Source organism: Mycteria americana, chromosome 5 (genome assembly GCF_035582795.1).
Source record: "Mycteria americana isolate JAX WOST 10 ecotype Jacksonville Zoo and Gardens chromosome 5, USCA_MyAme_1.0, whole genome shotgun sequence".
NCBI classification, from domain to species: Eukaryota; Metazoa; Chordata; class Aves; order Ciconiiformes; family Ciconiidae; genus Mycteria; species Mycteria americana.
This window is the reverse complement of record NC_134369.1, coordinates 17,060,322-17,080,451: the sequence shown is the minus strand read 5'-3', so window position 1 is coordinate 17,080,451 and position 20,130 is coordinate 17,060,322. Positions and strand designations below refer to the sequence as shown.

The 20,130-nt window shown below is 42.3% G+C and overlaps 1 protein-coding gene across 10 annotated transcripts in view; it reads left to right on the top strand.

Moving 5' to 3' along the window:
* Window positions 1-4,171, top strand: part of PTPN5 (protein tyrosine phosphatase non-receptor type 5) — an 89,502-nt gene extending 85,331 nt beyond the window's left edge. For all 10 annotated transcript variants that reach the window (XM_075502301.1, XM_075502296.1, XM_075502300.1 and 7 more), the window contains one exon: window positions 2,007-4,171. In XM_075502301.1, coding sequence (XP_075358416.1) covers window positions 2,007-2,100 — 94 coding nt within the window. In that variant the 3' untranslated portion in view covers window positions 2,101-4,171. The remainder of the gene's footprint in view (window positions 1-2,006) is intronic.
* Window positions 4,172-20,130: the final 15,959 nt, after the last annotated feature.

Here is a 20,130-nt window from a genome sequence, read left to right as displayed (position 1 = left end):
TAACCTAGTATGACTAAGGAGAGGAAGTGATCATTCCTGCATCCTTCCCACAGTGCTGAGAGACATTTGCTGTCCTTTCCCACAATGCAACTCAGATTTGAAAGGTTTCTGTGGCAAATAGGGGTGAAAATATAATTTCTCTCTTCTGTGCCAAAGCCTGGACAGCAAGCACATGTCATGGTGTGCATGTGTGTGGGAAGGGGAGGAAGCCACCACATAGCAGGGAACCAGATAAAAAGGAAAATCATTTCCTGCAGTCTGAAACTTGATGGCCACCCTAGTGCTTCTGTTGCTACAACTTCAGGGTGCAACCTCACTGTTAATGGAATTGCATGGGGAGTAATTGCCAGATATGAGTAACGTTCTTTGTGTGTCATGAGCTGACATAAATATATTTCAATGCTGTGTGCAGCACAGAAGGACTCAGAAACAGATCAACTGTGAGCCTGTATTAAGCAGAGCAGATGGGGAGGAGAATGCTCAGCTAGGAAATAGTTTCTTTAGAAACACAGTGTGTGTTTCCCACCTTTGCTTATTGATGAGAGGTTGAAGCATGGGTCCCTGCCCTTCCCTGCTCATTGTTAAGTGTTGTTTCAAACAGCCGCTTAACAAAATAACTGCAAGAGGCTGAAGGAGGAGGTTTTCTTGCCCACTCACCTACCCCTTACTGGTATGGTTACTGTGTGGCCCACAATTGTTAAGCTGGACCCCATAGAGGAGGGCAGTCCCCAAGGAGAGGGCGCTAGCAGTCTGCTATCTGTTTGGCTCAGAGGAAGCAACTTTTCATTAATTTCCTCTGGTGGAGGTTTCTGAGGGAATGCACCACATATGCTCTTCCTCAGACTGACACAGTCTGGTTGGCGCTGGCCACCCACGGGTTCCCATGCTCCTCAACTCCGCTTGTTGTTTCAGCCTCCTTTTGGCACTGTGTTCCTGGGATCTGTGCACCAGCACCAGTGCTGGCACAATTTTGCATACACTTCCTGTGAATTTGACCCACGGGGTTTAATTATTTTCATAATCGATTATCAAGAGATCATATCACTGTTATTGAGGTACTCTTAGCAGAATTTTAAGTGTTAGTAAAATCTGCATAAAATGGACAACTTTATCCTTGTTCTTTCTGTTTATTTCTGTCTCCCGCTGTAGTAGTCCTATTGATTAATATGCTACTTGCAGAAATACACAGGCTAATGATACATGGAAAACCAAACTATTTCTGCTCCTGCGTGCATTTCCTTTCAGGTTTGCAGTTTTAAAGAGAACAGCAAAAGCTGAAATAAAAGCTGAACCAAAACAGATTTCTGTGCTGGGAGTCTTTTACTGATCAAGGTGTGCATGGCAGCCAATTCAGTTACAAATATGAGTTGTCTTTTCTTAAAGTTCCATTGTCTGTTCCAAAATCCTGCTGGCCATCCCCTAGTTCCCTGGTGAACTTGCCAAAAGTGCAGCGTGGGATGGCATGGAGGAAAGAACCCTCATTCCAGAATGGGAAAGTTGTGTGCTGCATCAGTTGTCTGGGCTGGCCTGGCCTGGCCCTCTGTAGTCCTGAATTCAGTCCCCAGTGCAGCTGTGAAGTTTTGGATAAGTTACTTGCCCTCTTTATTCCCCCTGCTCCCATCTATCCGTCTAGAGCTTTGGGGTGGGGGTTGCTTTTCATGGTGCTTAAAATGGTGCTTAGAGTATAGGTGCTACAGTAATGTGAATGTAAATGATGATGGTATTGCCTTACTGGATGAGGGCCTCTGCCAAGAAAAATGAAGGTAAAGCCCATTCCTGTTCTGACTACCTTCTGTTCCTTGGTTAGCAGAGACTTTCAAAATGGAGCTTGAGGTCAGACTGCAAGCTGGTTGCAATCAATGGGCACTTTTCACTCATTTCAGGAAGCTTTGGAATAGACCTTTTGTGTGTAACACCAGCTTCATGTTAGCTATGCCATTTCCTCATATGTTACTTGCATTTAATAAGGCTGCTGTTTCCCTCCCCTTTTTTTCTTTCCTTTTCAGGGGAGGAATGATCCAGACTTGTGAACAGTATCAATTTGTCCATCATGTCATGAGCTTATACGGAAAACAGCTTTCTAGAGCAGCAGAAGAATAAGTGTTCATGATATTCCTAAAGGCTAAAACCAAGAGAACTTTTGACTGTATTCAGATATATTTCAGATCTGATAAGAGACACATGGTAACCTGGCTGTCTTAGCTGGGAAGAAAGATATACTATTTTACTTTGATATTGCTTTTATGCTCTTGTTTGCATTGACATTTAAGAGCTGAGGTACGCCTTGTCTTAAACATACGTGACAGGACATAATCTTCACCAAAAAAGGCTTATTTACACTGTAAATAAGAATAGTAGCTTCATTTGTTACAAAAGCAAGAAAAAAATTCAGAAAAAAATCCACTGTCTTCAGTTTGCTATTTTTAAAAAAATCATTGCTAATATATCCAAATAGATTGTGAAACTTTTTGAATTGTCATGCTGAAATGTGCCGTATGTTGACTAAGCTTGAAAGTAACTTTTTGCCTCTTTCTGATTGTTTTTACATATAAAATTACCGAATACTGTGTATATCGTAAACCTTCTGAGCCTCTGCGTTGAAAGATTCAAGTAGATTCACATTGAAATGATGTTTCACACATCATGTTTGCTTGTTTATTTTTTCTAAAGCAGTCCACCACCAGTGTTATCAGAACTAAGGGGAAAAAATATTTCAGTGATGTGAGTCAAATTCTTACCTCCAATTCTTACCAGCAAGGTACCCCAGTATCATGACAGCTGGGTGGATCTGAGGTGAATAGTAGAAGTTAATTGGAACATAAATTCTTTACGCTTTACCTTTTCTTTGTCAATATTTTGGCATCTCAGTCTGCAACCAGATTTGATTTTTGCAAATAGTTTCTCTTTTTACATAGTCAGACCACAATCCAAATACAATTTCCCCTGAAATTTGAGGTTTGAAATCAGGTGAGGAATTTTGTGAGTTGAATTCATCTTTATTAAAAATGTAATAATAAAATCACTTGTATTCTATGAATTTAAAATTGTTTCAAAGCTTTGAGGGTGACCAGCGTCCAGCGCTCATTAAAATTAACGCAAATCCTATAGGCAGCTTTAAAAAAAATCAGTCTGAACGTGTTGGCTGCTTTTTGATAAATTTGCCCTCAAACCAAATTTAGGCAATCATTATCCCATTCTAATCACTAGTCCAAGCAGCAGTGTTTCCTTTTCAGTGATACAAACTGCTGCCCATGCTTTTCTTTTTAGACCTCAGTCAGGCTGTGAAGACTGTAGTTTGTATTTAATGCTTAGAGGTAAGCAGATGTTTAAGTACTTCACTGAGCAGAGAAAAATGGAGGTACGCAGGACCCTTAACATGAAAGATGAGTGTTTTGTGAATAGAAGCTCTAATGATCTACTAAAAATATTTTTGCTTCTCTTTATTTGTAACAATAACCAAAACCCACCGCTTTTATTAGTGCAGGAGATTCTGAGAATTTACTGCACTTCCTAATCAGGAGAAGGTAAAGCAGCTCTTGGAACAATAAGGGCTGATCCTGCTGCCACTGAGCTTTTGCTATTGATGTCAGTAGGAGCAGGGTATAGGGCCTGAAATGTTATGCCTACAACTTCATCACTGTGGGGAAAGTTTCCCAGTATTTCAGTACACATCCTTTGTGTTTATTCTGTACCCATGAACCTGTAAAAATCCTGTCAGCAGGGTTTGCATGAATGTGTGGCAAAATGTGTTATCTTTAAACCACTTGATTTTATTGCTGTATTTAAAATATTTCCTTCAGTGAGAAGCTAGCAGGAAGAACTGGCATTCTTTTTAAAAATACTGGTGGTAGTCATTAAATAGAGCAATAAACTTAAGCTTTTGAGCATAACATGACTGTTAGTTTTATGTAAACCTTGCTAGCTCTATTCTTCCCATTGCTACCAATTCTTTCAAAGGGGTAACACTATTCCATCTAAGCACTCCTTAGAAATAACAAAAGCACCACTGATGTTCTGAATAACATTGTAAGTGGAACTCCCTATAAATGATGTTTTCAGCTGTTCAGTGCCCTTCAGTGTCAAAACTGACTCTGTGAATAAAATTACTTGTTCTGTCATCAGCTTCCTGTGCATCTGCTAAAGAATATTTGTTGATGATTGATAGGAGTGTGCATATAGGAGCAAAGTTCAATGTATAAGTTGCCTGACGTACAAGGAGACTTTGTAGAGGAGAATTGCTTTATGGCGAACAAGGTATAAAGGGCTCTAAGATACTGACTTTGAGGTCCTTGCACAGAACCTCAGCAGGTATTAGTTGGCAGTGCTTCACTGACTTGAGTAGGAGTGAACGATTTATACTGATGAAGGAAAACTAGCCTGCTGTCCACTCCCATTCGACATATGTGGAATGTCCCGAGAGAGTGGTAGCTGATAAAATCAGGCTGCTTTGCATCAATTCACTAGTACAAAGCAAATGTCAGCCTAGTTGCACAGTCTGGTTATGAGGGCTGCACTGCGGCCATCTCACACCAGGCAAGAGCATGCCACTTGGTCAGGGTCAAAATATTCAAATGCCTATTGAAGCATTATTTGTTTAACAGATTTGGAGTTAATCCTCCTATTTCCTCTTTGGCCTTACCATCATTAACATATTTTTCTCTGTCTCTTTTTTTTCCTCTCTCCCTCTTTTTTTTTTTTTAAGTAGAATTTAAGGTCTGAAGGACCTTGTATCAGCTGTTCTGATCTCTTCTGATGGCAGAGGTAGTCTTAAGAAGTGCTTAGGATTAGCAGAAAGGAGCTCTGGCCATGCAGAAGCACTTGAGATGAGTGGGGCTTCTGCTTCTGTAATCAGTAGGTTTGAAACTGAGCTGACAATAGGAACTAAGCTAAGCTATGTGTCTTACTAGACTTCTCTTTTTACTGGGCACTCTATTAAAAGAAAATTCCTAGCACACTTCATCCACTCTCTCCAGCTCACCACCCAGGCCTCTTTGTACCAGAGACTACAGACAGCATTAATACCTACCACGCAGTTGTTTCCCAGAGGACTGAATTCCTCTCTCCAGGTAGGTTAGCATATAACAAACTTGAGATTATTTTATTTAGAACCGACTGTGATGTCTTCTGTCTCATAAGCTTTTTCACACTTCATGAACAGGGCAGAGCCTAGTTCAATGCCTCCCTTGTTCGCTGGTCATTTGGTTGTTGGCCATCACACTTAAGCAGTGTTACCCTGTTTATGCTTCTGTCATGGTAACAGACTAATGACACACTGTCCTTTTGTAGGTACTCTGAGATCAGCAGATATACAGCGTTATGGAAAAACAAAAACTAAGATGGCACTTGAGAGCAAGAGCTGTCCCCAGATAAAGCACATCTGACCCTCTGAGGGATCAAGCTAAAGATGGCTTGGTCAAATCATTCTGAAACGTCAACTACCTATCAGTCATGTATGGTAGAGTGTCGCATTTACTTGCAAGACTTTCAAAAGTAGCTAACAATTCTGGATGTTTCCTCTACGGTTAGTCTACTTCAGAAAAATCTTATCCTTAGCCTATGAATTTGCAGTTGCAAAACGGCTTGAGACTGAAGAGATCACTAAACAGGACCTTGGTTCCTGTCACTTCCCTGCTGTCTCTGCAGTGCAGGAACCATGCAGCTTGCACACAGGTGGTCTTAGAAAGTGTATGTCTGTTGATTGGCAAGTTGGCAGGTTTTAAGAAGCAGACCTGCACTATTATTTTTGATGTGTTCTTTCCCTGGAAGCCATTTTAAACAAAGGGAAATGGTAACTGTGTGTCTCTATTTTTGACATGAAACACACTTTATACATTTGATAGGGAGAAAAAACACTTTTTCTGAGATACATTGGGGATAACCTTGTTTCTTCTGTCAAGTCTGTAGATGTATATTTGCTGATGTCTGTGAGAGTGACTATCAACTTAGGATAATGTAGGGCAGCTCAGGAGTCCTGCAAGAAAAAAATTACTCCACTCAAATGCACAGAAGAAATATGTGAATGAAAGCAGCATTTGCAGCTTTGTGAGTAAGGGACAGGCAGTCGAAGAACTGCATGCTCTAGACAACACAAGCATTGATTTCTAATGTCTAAAAGCAAATTTCACATATTTACAAAGAGGTGAATTCCTTCTATTACACGCAAGGAAGGAGAAGAGCCCACTCTCCTCTGAGTACTGATACAGATCAGGCTCCAGCACCCAAATACAACAGATGCCACATTCTCATGGCATGGTGTGAAAGTCACAGAAGGGGTTATGATTAACTTTGGTGCAGAAGACCTGCTCAAGCTTGTGCACCATGTAATCCCCAGCAGGGCAGCAGCGTCAGGTTTATTGAGTTGATAGCAAAGCTGAACGCAAAGAAAGGCTAAATTATTTACTCAGAATTAAAAGCTATGTTGGCACCAGAGCTGGCAATATGGCTCACAGCATTTAAGAAGATAAAGCTTAAATAGTCTGGCAAAAGACTCAGGTATTGAAATTCCTGGCCCCTTCTCTCCACTGGACCATGCTACTCAACCTCTGTGTTTCCTATTGCTTCTTTATCTCTCATCCGCCTGTTGCTTCTTAGGCTTAAAATAGAGTTAAATAAGTCACTGTATTGCACCAGTTTTAATCCAATATGTTGATAGCCAGTGTTTTCCAGGGATCATATCTTCCCTTGGAGAGAGCCTGTCTTGCCAGACACTTCAGAGGGCTCAGCCTCCTCTGCCTATCTTTTGATCTCAATACATCTCAGAATTTGGGGACAGAGAAGTCTGCAGTACTGTGCATCTTACTAGAGGCATTTCTCCTTTGGGAAATGGTAGTGTTTGCCCGAGTCAAAGTTTTCTTACTATGTCTGACCTTAACTCCCCTAGTCCCAGTAGCAGCTGCAAGGTGTCTGCTTTCCTCTGAAAAGGCAAAGGCAACATTTCTCCCCAGGGATCAGAGGGGAGAAAATCCTGCATAGATCCTTTTGCTCTTTCTCCTTTGCATGCTTAGCTTCTTTGCCTCTGACATGGACATAAGGAAGACTGTCAGGAATTAAGTCAAAGCTGATAAGGCACAACAGAAACCTCCTCTTGTAAATTACCTTTGACTCCTTTTGTCTCAAAAGAAGGAAAACCAGATGTGATTGGTTTCACTGTATCCACTGTTGTCGTCTTGGTCTTCAGGCTGTTGTGAGGAATATGGAGAGCAAACGCTCAAGCATCACAAAGGTCAGGATAATGAAGAGATCAGAGTCACTCCTCCCCTTTTTGAGGCCTATGTCTGGCAGTGTGGCCAGACTAAATGATCCAAACTGAAAGATCTTCTCATTCCCATGCATTGTTTTTCCCCCACAGCAGTGTGCGTGCATACGCACATGCCCACTCAGCATGCCACAGTAGCTGGTGTAAGAACAGAAGCATGAGGAAGGATTTGTGAGCACTGTGAAATGAACATGGAAAGGGACTGCCTGGTTTTTGAGTCAGTTTGGATAGGTGGGAGGAACTGGATTGGGTTGGCAGTGTTTTGGTTTTGTTGGGGAAAATGTGACTTCCAGCCCAGATACCAGGTTTCTCTGTATCTAAGTTGGGCTCTTGCTCCTGAATTAGAATAGTGAAGAAGCAAGTGAAGGTTGGTTCCTTGATAGATTTATTAGACAAGCAATAAATAATACCTTATCTACTTTACAGCATGACCGATCCCATTTCCACGCACTTTTGATTTGATAAATGCATCTGTGTTAATAAGAACACTAACTTCTAGAGAAGGGAGCACAGAGCCTCTGTCTTGCTGGAATGCTTCTTTAGCCTGTGAACTACAACATGTGCTTATTTTGACTGTCTGTATATGGTAGGTTTTGCTCACTGGAAAAGTTGACAATGTTTCAACCTCTGCGCATTTTTTTCTTTATTTTTGTTAAATTTTTTACCTTACTCTTTTTTTTCCTAGACTAGCAGAAATAATCTTGAAATCATCAGGAAAGGTGGTATACTCCATGGGGGGTTTGCCATCGCTTTTTCCAGAGTTTACTCCTAGAATTATTCCTGTCAGCCTCTGGAAGTTGGCTAGATTTTGATGTTCTTTGAATTTCTAAGTTTCTGTGTTTTCCAAAGCATAACCCAGGTGCCTCCTGCACTAGACTCCCTTTTCATCTGAGTTTAACATAAATACAGAATAGATAACAGCGGTCTGTTCCAAACAGAAATCAAATGTGGACAGTTAAGAGAAGCAGTTTATGGCCACTAGTTCAGCCTTCATTGCAAACAAGATACATAGTTTGTGTCCTTCAGAATGGATAGACTCATACACATGTAAAACAGTCTCCTGTACCTGCACTATTTCAGCACTGCTGCTGTTAACAGTAGTAAAGTAAGAGAGAGCTAAATACACAGGCTGAGATCTGTAATTCATTCTCTTCTTAAGAAGTACCTTATTCATTGGGAATGAAGTCCTTCTCCATATGAAGAAGGGTGGCAGAATCTCAGACTTACTAAGTAGAAGAGAACTGATTAAAGAATGACCTCTGTCATCTGAAGTTGTGAACTGATTTTCTAAGCAGCCTAGTCCCTGTTTGAGTAACTGAATGAACTGGCTGGACTTGGAAATGGTGGAAACTGCTGCCTGTATAACTTAAAAATAAACAAAGCCAAAGCCTGGCCATTTCACTGAGGTGTGAAAGGTGCACTGGGGACTGACTTAAACACCAAAGCGGGATTTGTTAAATGTTTAACTGTTTGAAACCTGGACCCGCATATTTTGGTTTTAACATGAACAACAAGACTGGTAAATTGTTTAATAGTCTGCCTTTGATCGAAGTTTTGAAATTGTGTAACAATCAATCATAAGAAAACCTGGGGTTGGGGAGGTAATGTTTATTTTTAAATAAAAAGATATCCTTTTGGCCTACAGAAGGTTTGCTCCTTTTAGCCTCATACTTGAAGTTTTATCATCCTGTTATTCCAAGAAGGAGAAACTGCTGAAGCCAGTGTAAAGGATGTAACAACATAGCCCACAAGAGGCGAGTACGTATTTAAATTTTGAACTACTCAAAGACATATTTGTCCAGTGTAAAGGGACCCAGGCATCTTCCTAGGAATGCAACAATCTACGGGACTTCCTGTGAGCTGAGGAACACAGAAGGGTCAGTAATGGTCTTGGAAGCTCCCGTCTCTTTAGTAGGAATGATCAGGACCTTAGCAGCTGGAAAAAAAAGGTAAAATATACATAAACGTATATTCTCAAGAATGCCCTAATACTTCGTATTCTGTGGCTGTGGGCAGGCAGGGTGGAAATTGGCTGTGTGAGGTCAATAGCTTTAGTCTCATATCTGCTTTGCTTTTCCTTTCATTCCCTTTCCAAGAAAGGAACCTTGTGAAGTGCCAGTCTGAAGTATAACTCCTTGAGACACTTAAAACCAGGAGTAAAAGAGCTGTAAAGAGTGTGGTGTAGGGAAGACTCAGTCACCTACAAAAGAATTAGTCAAACTTGTCCAACTCTGTCTTCTGTAACTGAAACTAAAATTACCATTCGCTTGCACCAAGTCTTTGTTATGTGTACTTCAGTGGTACTGACAAGTCTTTTTTTGAGATCTGGTTTGCCTTGTAAATGTGCGCTGATTCTGTTAATAGCAGCCATAGTAAATACAGTGTGATAGCCCCACTGTATGTGATGAGTGAAGTTAATCTCTCTGCAGAGTACCCATGGGTTGATTCATGGTGTATCTGTGTTCCTAAGCACAGAAGGTTGTCTGCATTATCATTTTGTTTTCTTTCTTGCCCACAGTCAAGGTATGGGTAAGTTGAGTCGTGGTGATGAGTAGTAACAGACAATGTCACATCCTTCAAGTGCAACCTTTTGGGCTCTGAAGTCGTTTCCAGTCTCATCAAGAAACAGGAAATCTTGTAATCTGACGAGGCTTCCAAAACCTCATTGCTTATTATTAAGGGCAATTTTTCTAACAGAGTGCTTGCTCTCCTGACTAAAGGATAACAAAAGGTAATAGCCCAGCAGTTTAGAAAAAATCTGTTTCTTACCAGCCATTTCTGCTTTTTAGCTGGCACAAGCTACTGGATCTTAACCTGTAGCATTTTCATGTTCAGAAAATCTGTGGCCAAGGATGAAAATTTTGATCAGGTAAAAGAAAATAAGTAAAAGGAATTCCATTTTTAAGGTGAAAGGAGGAACTGTTAAAATGGTGGGTTGGCTTTTAAACTGTGTCACTGTGAGTTTTGTAAGATTTGAAAATCCAAATAAATCCAAAGGTATGCAGAGAGTTGTGCAGTGGAGCAGGTGAGCAAAGCAGCATGCTATATGCCTTCTCATTTTAGCACTTGGTGCTACTGGTGTGGGTTTGCCCCATAATGACTGAGGGCAAAATACACCCTTTCTAGGGTATTTGGGATTATAGAGTAACATCTCGTCTCTTCCTAACCCAAATCATTGTTGTCACCAACACCAGTGACCATTGGTATGCAAGAGTGAAAGGGTGAGAACAGAACAGTGAGAGAGGGTGGTAAGGGGCGGGGGGGGAGGGAACACCTTTGGGCAGACCAGGCAAAAGCAAGAGTGATCTCTTTCTCTTGGCTTCTTGGTTTGTAGGAAAGACTTCAAAAATTGTGTCTCTGTGAGAAAATTTCTTAGCAGAGTGGAAAGACATAACAGGGTCTAGAGATGCATGATATCCCTGTATAATTTTAGACAGTATATGGAGATACATAGTTTAGGATAGAGACTCTTCACTTGTCTTCTGTGCATACGGAGTCAGAGAACATTTGTCTCTCGTACAGGCAGGCTGGAGACAAAGGCCAGCTCAGCAAGGAGACCAGGGTATATATATTCTGATAAGGAAAAGGATCTCCTTGGGAGGATGCCCAAAACAGAGCACTTTTGGCATAGCTATAATTTCTGCTGGCAGCAAAGCAAAGTCTCAAGGTCGTATGTTCTTAACATCGTCTTCCCTGTGGACTGCATCTTCTAGGTTGCAGTGCATAATTATAGCTTTATCATTTGTGCTCCCAAAGCTTGGAAAGGCTTGTGTTTTGGGTTGATTTCCTTCTGCCCCAAGATCCTTCAGCAGCACACAACTGTGTCAGAGACTACCATTCCTTACTCTATCTGTCTTGCCAAGGAACACTTTTTAAAACTAGGGAGCTACAATTTCTAGATGACTAGTACTCATCCCTCAAGGACTAGAATCAAATAGTCCCTTTTCTCCAAACTGCCTTCCATACTGGGATCAGTCTTGGCATAGCTATAGGCAGCAGAGTCCCCACTGGAAACAGGCTATATGGTGGCAGAATTTTCTTCCATAGTAGAAATTTCTTCCATAGTAGAATTTTCTTTCCATAGGAGGCCTAACATGGCCTCCCTAGGTGATGCACACCAAGCTGACAAAAGGTAGGCTGCATCTGTGCGGTGGGGTTTGCCTTCTGCTGAGGGGGAAGTGAGTATTTTTGTTCTTCTCAAAGGCCAGCACATGATCTACCAGCTACTGCAAGACTACAGGTATTGCCCCTGCATCAGCCATTGCCTTTGATTAGAAACATTTTGTCTTGCTTTGATTATCTTGGCTTAAAGCAACCTCCTTACTGGTTCTGTCTTGACACTGCAGTGAGGACAATGACACAGTTCCCAGACACATCCACTGAGAGCAGGGTGTGCACAGGCCCTTGCAGCATTCACAGATCCCACTGTATGTGATACACTTAAGAGAGCTGGGGAGGTCCTTGATTAAGGAAAAGTGCGATGAAATAGTCTAAATTAATAAGCTGGAATAATCCAGGCTGGTAGTAGAGTTTCTGTTGATTTTCCTGGTGTAAAACTGAGATCTTTTGCTATTAACCACAGAAAAATATCTCCGTTCCAGTGAGGTGTTTGCATGGAGCTGTTAGAAATGAGTATTCAGGGCCAGCTCCTTACTGGTCAGTCTGGCTGGAAAAAAAATACAGTTATACCTGAACTGAAGAACTAGTTCTCATAAAAACAAACTAAATGGGTTCATTCTGGTAGAAGAATGCAGGTCTTTGGAGCCTCCTGAAATGAACAGTTTAAAGGAGGAGGATTTGTCTTAAACTATGGGCATTTGTCTAAACATAGGGCATGAGCAGCACTCAGGAACTTAGTACAGCGTGTACAGAACAGAATAAGTCCTAATGGACCTTTTGATACGTCCAGTTTTGATACCTTTCTTGAATGACATCTAACATCAAAGCACCTTGCAGCACCCCTGTGCAGCAAGACAGCCCAATTTTCCCATTGTGTAGATGACAAGACAGGTACAGAGAGAGCAAATTACTTGCCCAAAATCCCGCAGAAAGACTGGAAAGAAGCAAGGAATTGATCAGCAGTCCCCTATGGACAGCTAGCAGCTTCCTGCTGCACAAACCTTCCTCTCCCAAGAGTTTTAACTGACTGGGGCAATTCTCTGTGTAACTTCATGTTTCCGGGCTCATTGTTGTATCCACCCTTTCCCACTCCCAGTAAATAAACCCTTCAAACAGTACCTCTCTGCTCTGCTTGATTAATGTATTTTTTCCCAAGCCGAAGAAGTTGTTTCTAGGAAGTCTTCTGCCTTATTGGAGTCTTTTAGCATGGTGACATGCTCCTTTGAGATACTTGCTGGAGAAAGCATTCCTGAATTTGTGGAAAAACCTTGTCCACTGGCAACACCTGAGGGGTGAGTAACAACAATTTCTGGTGAAAGAGAGTTCTTTACCTAGTACGTGCCGGCGACTGACTGCATATTCAGGTGCTTTTAGGTATATTAATCCACCTCATGCAAGTAAATATGGTCTGTCATCTTCTACAACTGGAAGAGTGGTAAAAAACAGCAGGTGCAAGCTGCAGTTACCTATGCCCATCCTCACTGGTTTTAGAGATTTGTCCTGGATCAGCCAAAATCAGTGGGAAAGCTGCTGTTCATTTTAGCTGCTGGAAACCTGTCCTTACTGATTTAAATACAGCAGTGATTCTTTATGCAAAACTCATGATCAAATGATTTGGCTGGAGCTGGAAGAATGTGACCTTTAATGCATAAGTAAATAAGTTTTTCCATCATGTATAATCTCTCACATATGACAGATCTGTGACTGTCTAAAGTGACAGAAAGATCATATGAGTCTTTATTATATATCACCAAAAAATCACAAATCATTCCTGTCCGTGTGCAGAGCACTGCTAATGAACAAATTTCATTCCCAGAGTGGTATCTGTAATGGATGTAAAGTTGTAATAAGCACAGTAAGTAGAACCATAGAACCAGAGAATGCTTTGGATTGGAAGGGACCTTTACAGGTCATCTAGTCCAACCCCCCTGCAAGAGCAGGGACATCTTTAACTAGATCAGGTTGCTCAGAGCCCCGTCCAGCCGGACCTTGAATGTCTCCAGGGATGGGGCCTCCACTACCTCTCTGGGCAACCTGTTCCAGTGCCTCACCACCCTCATTGTCAAAAATGTCTTTCTTAAATCCAATCTAAATCTGCCCTCCCTTAGTTTAAAACCATTGCTCCTTGCCCTGTCACGACAGGCCTTGCTAAAAAGTCTATCCCTGTCTTTCCTAGAGGCCCCCTTTAAGTACTGGAAGGCTGCTCTAAGGTCTCCCCGCAGCCTTCTCTTCTCCAGGCTCAACAACCCCAACTCTCTCAGCCTGTCCTCGTAGGAGAGGTGCTCCAGCCCTCGGATCATTTTTGTGGCCCTCCTCTGGACCTGCTCCAACAGGTCCATGTCTTTCCTGTGCTGAGGGCTCCAGAGCTGGAGGCAGCACTCCAGGTGGGGTCTCACCAGAGCAGAGCAGAGGGGCAGAATCACCTCCCTCGACCTGCTGGCCATGCTTCTTTTGATGCAGCCCAGGGTATGGTTGGCCTTCTGGGCTGCGAGTGCACATTGTTGGCTCGTGTGCAGCCTTTTGTAAAGTAAAGTAAAGCGAGGTTAATCTAATCTCCTTCATAAAGCAGACAGGAAAAGAAACTATGCATTTAAAATAAACCCGAACAGAGAAAGTAGGTAACCGGTCCCTGTTCCATTTTACTCATTCATTCATTAATTCCAATGTTTCTTCTTGAATTTCAGGAGACAAAGCAATATTCTGAGCTGAAGTTAAAAGTAAACCAAAGCCTAATGCAACATGGAAAAGAGAGAGTGGGTACCAATAGAAGAAGGATCCAGAATGTTTTTGACAGTATTTTTAAGAAGTATGTGCTAAGGTAACACACCTTTTTTTCTTGCCATTAGCTCTTTTTTTTATTATTTCCACAGTAAAAACTGTAAAAATTAAAAACTTAAACACTATAGTATTCCTCAGCAGCAATAAAAATGTCCCCATTTGCAGTCAGCCTACTGCAGTACTGCTACTTTCAAATACTGTTGTGTGTTTATAAGGCAGTGTTTCTGATCAACAGGAAAAGAGCATCAGAGCAGGGACCATTATTTTTGTTACTTGGTTTTGTGTTTAACGTAGTGAGGCCCTAATGCCTCTTGTGTGCCATTCAGGCAAACCAATGCTAAATCTTAATAATTCATAATATTCAAGACATATGTCCCAGTTCAGCCCTGTTTAATTTGTGACGTCCCATGGCTGCAAAAGTTCTGCCCTTCTTCTGTTCTTTTCCTGACTTTCTTGGCTCTGTCCCTTTCTCTCCTCTCTCCTTAATTCTTAGTTCACTCTAATTCACCTCTTCTCTCAGGCAATCCTTCGTTTACAAGTCTGCCAGCCAGGGCAGGTCAAACTCTTTTTCTTTTCCTACAGTACTCCAGAGTCTTAAGTCCAACAGCTTCCATTCACCTTCCTCTGGTCTCTGTATTGCTTAGGCAGTTCAGGGGTGATATTCACTTTCAGTGCAGAGCACCAGAATAAAAGGATGTCTCTGGGAAGAAATGTGGCTTCATTTTGCTGCCTTAGGCCAAGAATGGACCTGATCCAAAATACATCATTGTCAGTGAGAAGACTTCTGTCTGTTTCTAGGGCTTTGGGAAGGCTGTGAGGGATCTTTAGGGAGGAGGAAGCATTGGATTTGGCCTCAAAATTTCTGCCCTCAGAGATTCTGGATTTTCACCAGGTCAATTCTGTCAATGATTAAAAAAATACTGATTTAAACACAAATAAAAAGAGGAATTCACTAATACATTTGCTATATCTGCTCCCCACTGCCCCAACCTATGTGGAGCTTTTGCTTACTGCTTTCTCTATGTTTTTTTTCTTTCCAATCTGAATGCTTCTCCTGAGATGATACAGATAACTACAAGTGTGTAGTGTCCAATACCCACACTGATGCCATCTACACAGTATCCTTGATCATGACTAAAGGTAAGCTCTAGCGGTCTGGATTGATTAGTGGCTAGACCAGTTACTAACAGCTAGGCTTGGAAGAATCTTTAAGTTAGACAAAATGGAGAGTCTTTGCAGGCAGATTTGCTGCAAGTAGGTGAAGCATGAAGCAGGATGAAAGAATCTATCCTCTGCTGACTTTAAACTGAGCACTGTGTGTCTTGCCCTGTGTGTCCACTGCACAAAAAGAACATGTTTTCAAAGGTGCAAGCATTGTGCTTATTATGGGGAAAAGCCTTTTTGTTCCCTGTATTCCCTGAGAAAAAAAATGCTATGAAGCATATGGGTATGAAATGTATCATGTGCATCACCAATGTGAATGGGAAAGACCTAGGCACCTACAGTCTTCTTGTGGCTGACGAGAAACTCTCTGTTATGCTGAGAGTGATACGTAATCTTTGTTCTTGGATACAGGAGGTTCTGTGTACAATGTCAAGATCTGCAGACAAAAATTTGAGGGTCAAAATTGGTAGGCCAAACTGTGACCTACTTTCTTTTCCTATATGTCTTTGCAACATTCATGATTCACTGGTCTTTTCAGGCTCAAACAGAAATGTAACATTGTACGAAGTCATAAACTAACCCACAATTACCAGCGCGCCCATGTGAAAACACCTTTCATGAGATAGCAGATTTCAGTTTGAAGCCTAGTTATTACACGTAATAAGCCAAATTCTCCACTGACGTCAGTGTGGCAGGGGTGTGAGTCACTACTGAATTTGGGCCAGTTTTAGTGGACAAGATGGGAATGACAAAACACACCTTGGCACTGTCCTTTCAGTCGAAGTGAACTTTGCTCAAACAATGTTACAGGACTTGGGAGTGAGTGGATGGGCCTGGGCATAATGACAAAGATCTTTTTTTCTTCTGCATATGCTTCCTACAACCAGTCAAATGTGTGCCTGCTGTTTGAAAGAAAAACCACCACATTATATATAGCAAACTTGCTTTAAATCAATGCTAAGTAAAAGTGATGCTGCCCACCTGCCTTACCTTTTATTGCAGTAGGACCCTCTTAAAGATAAGCTTTGCCACAAGTACCATTTTTTAAGTATAACACTTATCTTTTTGATAAAGCCCTTAGCAGGGCTTGGGCACAGGCTATTTGGTAGTGTGGTAGATTACCTTACTTAAGCCAAATAGTGATCCTGTGCCAGGCACTGCAGCACTCTTGACAGATAATGTAGGAAGATGTCAGTCCTCCTTCAGCTTGCCAAATGGTTCCAGGTATGCTTTTAGATGTCGTCTGCAGTTGCCTGAAGCCATTTACTTTACAATGACCTACAGTAAAGGAGAGGAAAAAAAAGCAGAGCTAAGACAGAAGAACTGACCAGAAAAGCAGCGTGTCTGTCGGTAATCAGCTTTGTAGGATTACGTGCAACTTTTACTGAACATTATGAACTGTAGTTAACTTAATTTCCACTGAAGTTGAAAGAATGAATTGATCTTTCTGCTACCACTCAAGAAAGAAATGAAAATGACTTCGCTGAAGTCTAGCTATTTAGTGTAGGAAATCTGAGATCAGGAACTAAGCATAACAGAAGGAATATTTGTCTTTTTGGTATTTTAACAGGTGAGCCCCTAACTCATGACAGAACTGAAACCACTGAAAGTGACTGAAAGACAGACAGCAGTGTTTGAAATCTGCCTGCCAAAGAAAGTGCAAAACTTCACCTGGAAGTTCAATGGGAAAGAGTTGAAGTGGGATGATAAGTATGAAATCATCACACCTGATGATGGATTGGCCCACACTATGAAAATTAAGGGTGTTCTGTCCAGTGACTTTAAAGAACTGTGTTGAGACTGGAGATCTAGTGCAGAACACTCCACTCTTCATTGATCATAAGTAATGCAAAGTAAACATCTCTGGGCAGTGCGTGGATCAGATGCAAGATAGCAGGGTTTGAGCTGCAAAATCCATAAAGCTAAAACACAAAGCCCCAGAGCTTGCGCTGAAAAAAATGGAAGCCGCAGTCTCATAAAGCTAGCCTGTGGATGGGCAAGCAGAGGAGCATCAAGACCTCATTTTCACACTGCAAGTAAAGTCCCAAGTCTGGAATCTCTTCTGCACAGGAGCCCATGTTATATCGTGCAAAGGCAAAGCCACCTGTTTTTATTTATAAGGTACTTGCTGGTGTGTGCCATTTTTTCTTGCCAGCCCCTTCCCCTTTCCCTGGGGTTCCAGTTCAGTTTGTCAGCAATCTCAAGAACACCCAAGTGAAAAAGAAGAGAAAAGCCTGCCTGGAGTGTGTGCTGACTTCTGAAGATGTCACCCTGAAGGGGATGTAGAATGGACGAGTGATTGAGAGGTCTCCTCAATACATCACGAAGCATGAAGGGAAGAGAGCAGAGCTTACCGTTAATGGTGCTGAGCCGAGTGACTCGGGAGATTGCACAGCGATCGTAGGCTACACAAGACAGTGACCCTAACAAGCAGTACAGCAGTGCCAGTGTAACTGTGGAAGGTAAGCATGAATAACGCAAGAGAGGAAGAGGAGGAGGAATTTACACAGTGTAAAGAACAGTCTTTACACCGTTCTTCAGTGAACTCTGCAGAGGAGCAGTGCAGTTTTGCTATAACAGCTAGGAAACTGATGCGAGATAACACTGCTCTGCAGTCTATTTATTGTTTAACATGGAATAAGCTGTTAGTCTGCGCCCCTCTTGGTAGCATGCAGATAATCACTAAGGACTCCCCTTTGCTGTATAAAGTGGTAGAAGCATAAAGCAGTAAATCTTCTATTTAAGCCCTTGCATGTGTCACCTAAACCAGCCTAGTAAAGTGTAGCGTGTTTTTTATTTTAATCAGAGCTGTCCTAAGGAATTCTTATCCTGATTCTTTAAAGCGACCCATGGGACATTTGGCTGCAGTCTGCTGAGGACCAGCAGCACAACGTGAGACTGGTAAATATTTAATATCACATTTGTTTTGTGAATTAATTTTGCAGTAGCATTATTGATGCTGTAAACTTAAGTCTATTATCTTTATAGAAAGACGCAAGGCTGTTAAGAGCAGGAAAAAAAGTTGGAAGCTTAACTTCATGCTCTCAGCATAGGCTGGAGAAGAATTTCAAAGTTAGGGTGTGGATTTTAGTGGCTGTTAGTATTTGAGATGACTTCTGTTACATGTGGACCAGCTTTGAACTATGCCCAGGTGCCTTCCATGAAAAGTGCAGCATTTTAAGACCATTTTAAAATGAAAAGCGTGGAAGGAGGATAACATTATATTAGTGTATCCTTCACAGGTTCAGGAACAACTGAATATTCAGTTGGCAGGATGGTATGAAGGAAACTTCACGGGCCAAAAGAAGCTCAGCTGTGAGGTCAAGCAGATTTTTTCACATGGAAGATTGATCTGCCCTAGTGCCCATCCCTGACAGATGTCTCCGTGAGGCTGGTCTCTTCCCAATAGTCCTGCGTTTTCTGTGTCAAATGATGCCCCACAAACCCCATCCTGGTGTATGGACTTGGGTGGAGGTCACTCCATTAGTGCATTTTGGCCGTGTATTTCTCATTTTGTTTTCCCAAAACAGGCCAGAAGGGAGCAGTTTCCCAATGGCATCCCCAGCCCTGGGCTTTCCAGGTGAGCAGCCTGGCGAGGAGTCTGTGGCCAGGGTTGAGTGTGGCTGGCGGTGGGCAAGGCAGCCCTGGCTCCTGGAGGATGGGTACCAGGGCTGGTATGTGAGTGCCCTCTGTGGGCCATGGCCAGGGTGGCCTGAAGGGACAGTGTGGGGCAGGGGCCTTGTCTGACCACTCCTCTGGGACAGAAACCCCTTCTGTGGCACAGGTAACCTGGAAAGCCATGGCTGAGCTGCCTCTGACTTCTGTGCACACTGGAATTGTAGGCTGGTGCCTTAGTTACAGATTCATCTTTCCCCATGCGGAGTTCAGGTTCAGACATGACTATTATGAAGGCAGTAGAGGAAGTGTTCGGCTGGTTTGACAGCTCCTCTGGACCAGCTAAGAGTCTGGAGCAGTGCCAAGAAGCTGTGTTCTGCTTCAGCTTTTGGGTTCCTATAGCTACCTTCCTCCAGTGAACACCCATAAAGAAGGGCAGAAACTACTTAGGAACAGCCTTTCTCCATCCCCTTTTCTTCCCATGATGTCCAATTCGCTAACCCACTTTTGTCCTGAGGGCCTGTCCATTTTGTTATGAGGTCTTCCTGCTGTTAAATACCTCCTTGGTGTTTGAAGTGCTCGGTCAACGATCATTCTGCACAGTCTTTCCGTTCGCATGCGTCCACCGGGATTTCTTCCAGAGACGTCTGTAACTATGAAGAGTATGTGTGTGACTTTGATGCTCTAATTGGGGATCCTGCCGAGCTCTGTGTTGTCCTGAACGACGCGAAGGTGGAAGGAATATGGCTCAATGATGGCAAATAGGTAAAATGCCCATGGTATTGTCAGTATAATGAAAGGCTGCAAAACCCTACTGGGAAGTTTTCTCCAAATCGCTACTGTGGGACTTGGCCTGGTTTTGATAAAGGGCTTTTGACTAAGGACAAACAGATGGACAGATCAGACAAGAACGGATCTAATCTTTCCCAGTCTACTACAGCCTCAGTCTTACTAAGTTTTGGCTTTGAATCTTGGCTTTTTCAAAATTTTTCTTCCCAGTCTCCTGTAAAGATGCTTTCACATTTGCTAACCCATTTTCTCAGCCTGTAGACTCGCATTCTTTCCCACAAGGTTGGCTTCTCACCACCCACCCTTCTCCCTCTCCCAGTCTCTGATTTTCAGAGTAATCAGTAAATGTATCCTTTGCATGCTAATGCATACCCTTCATTACATGCCATGTAGCTCATCTATGCAGATGC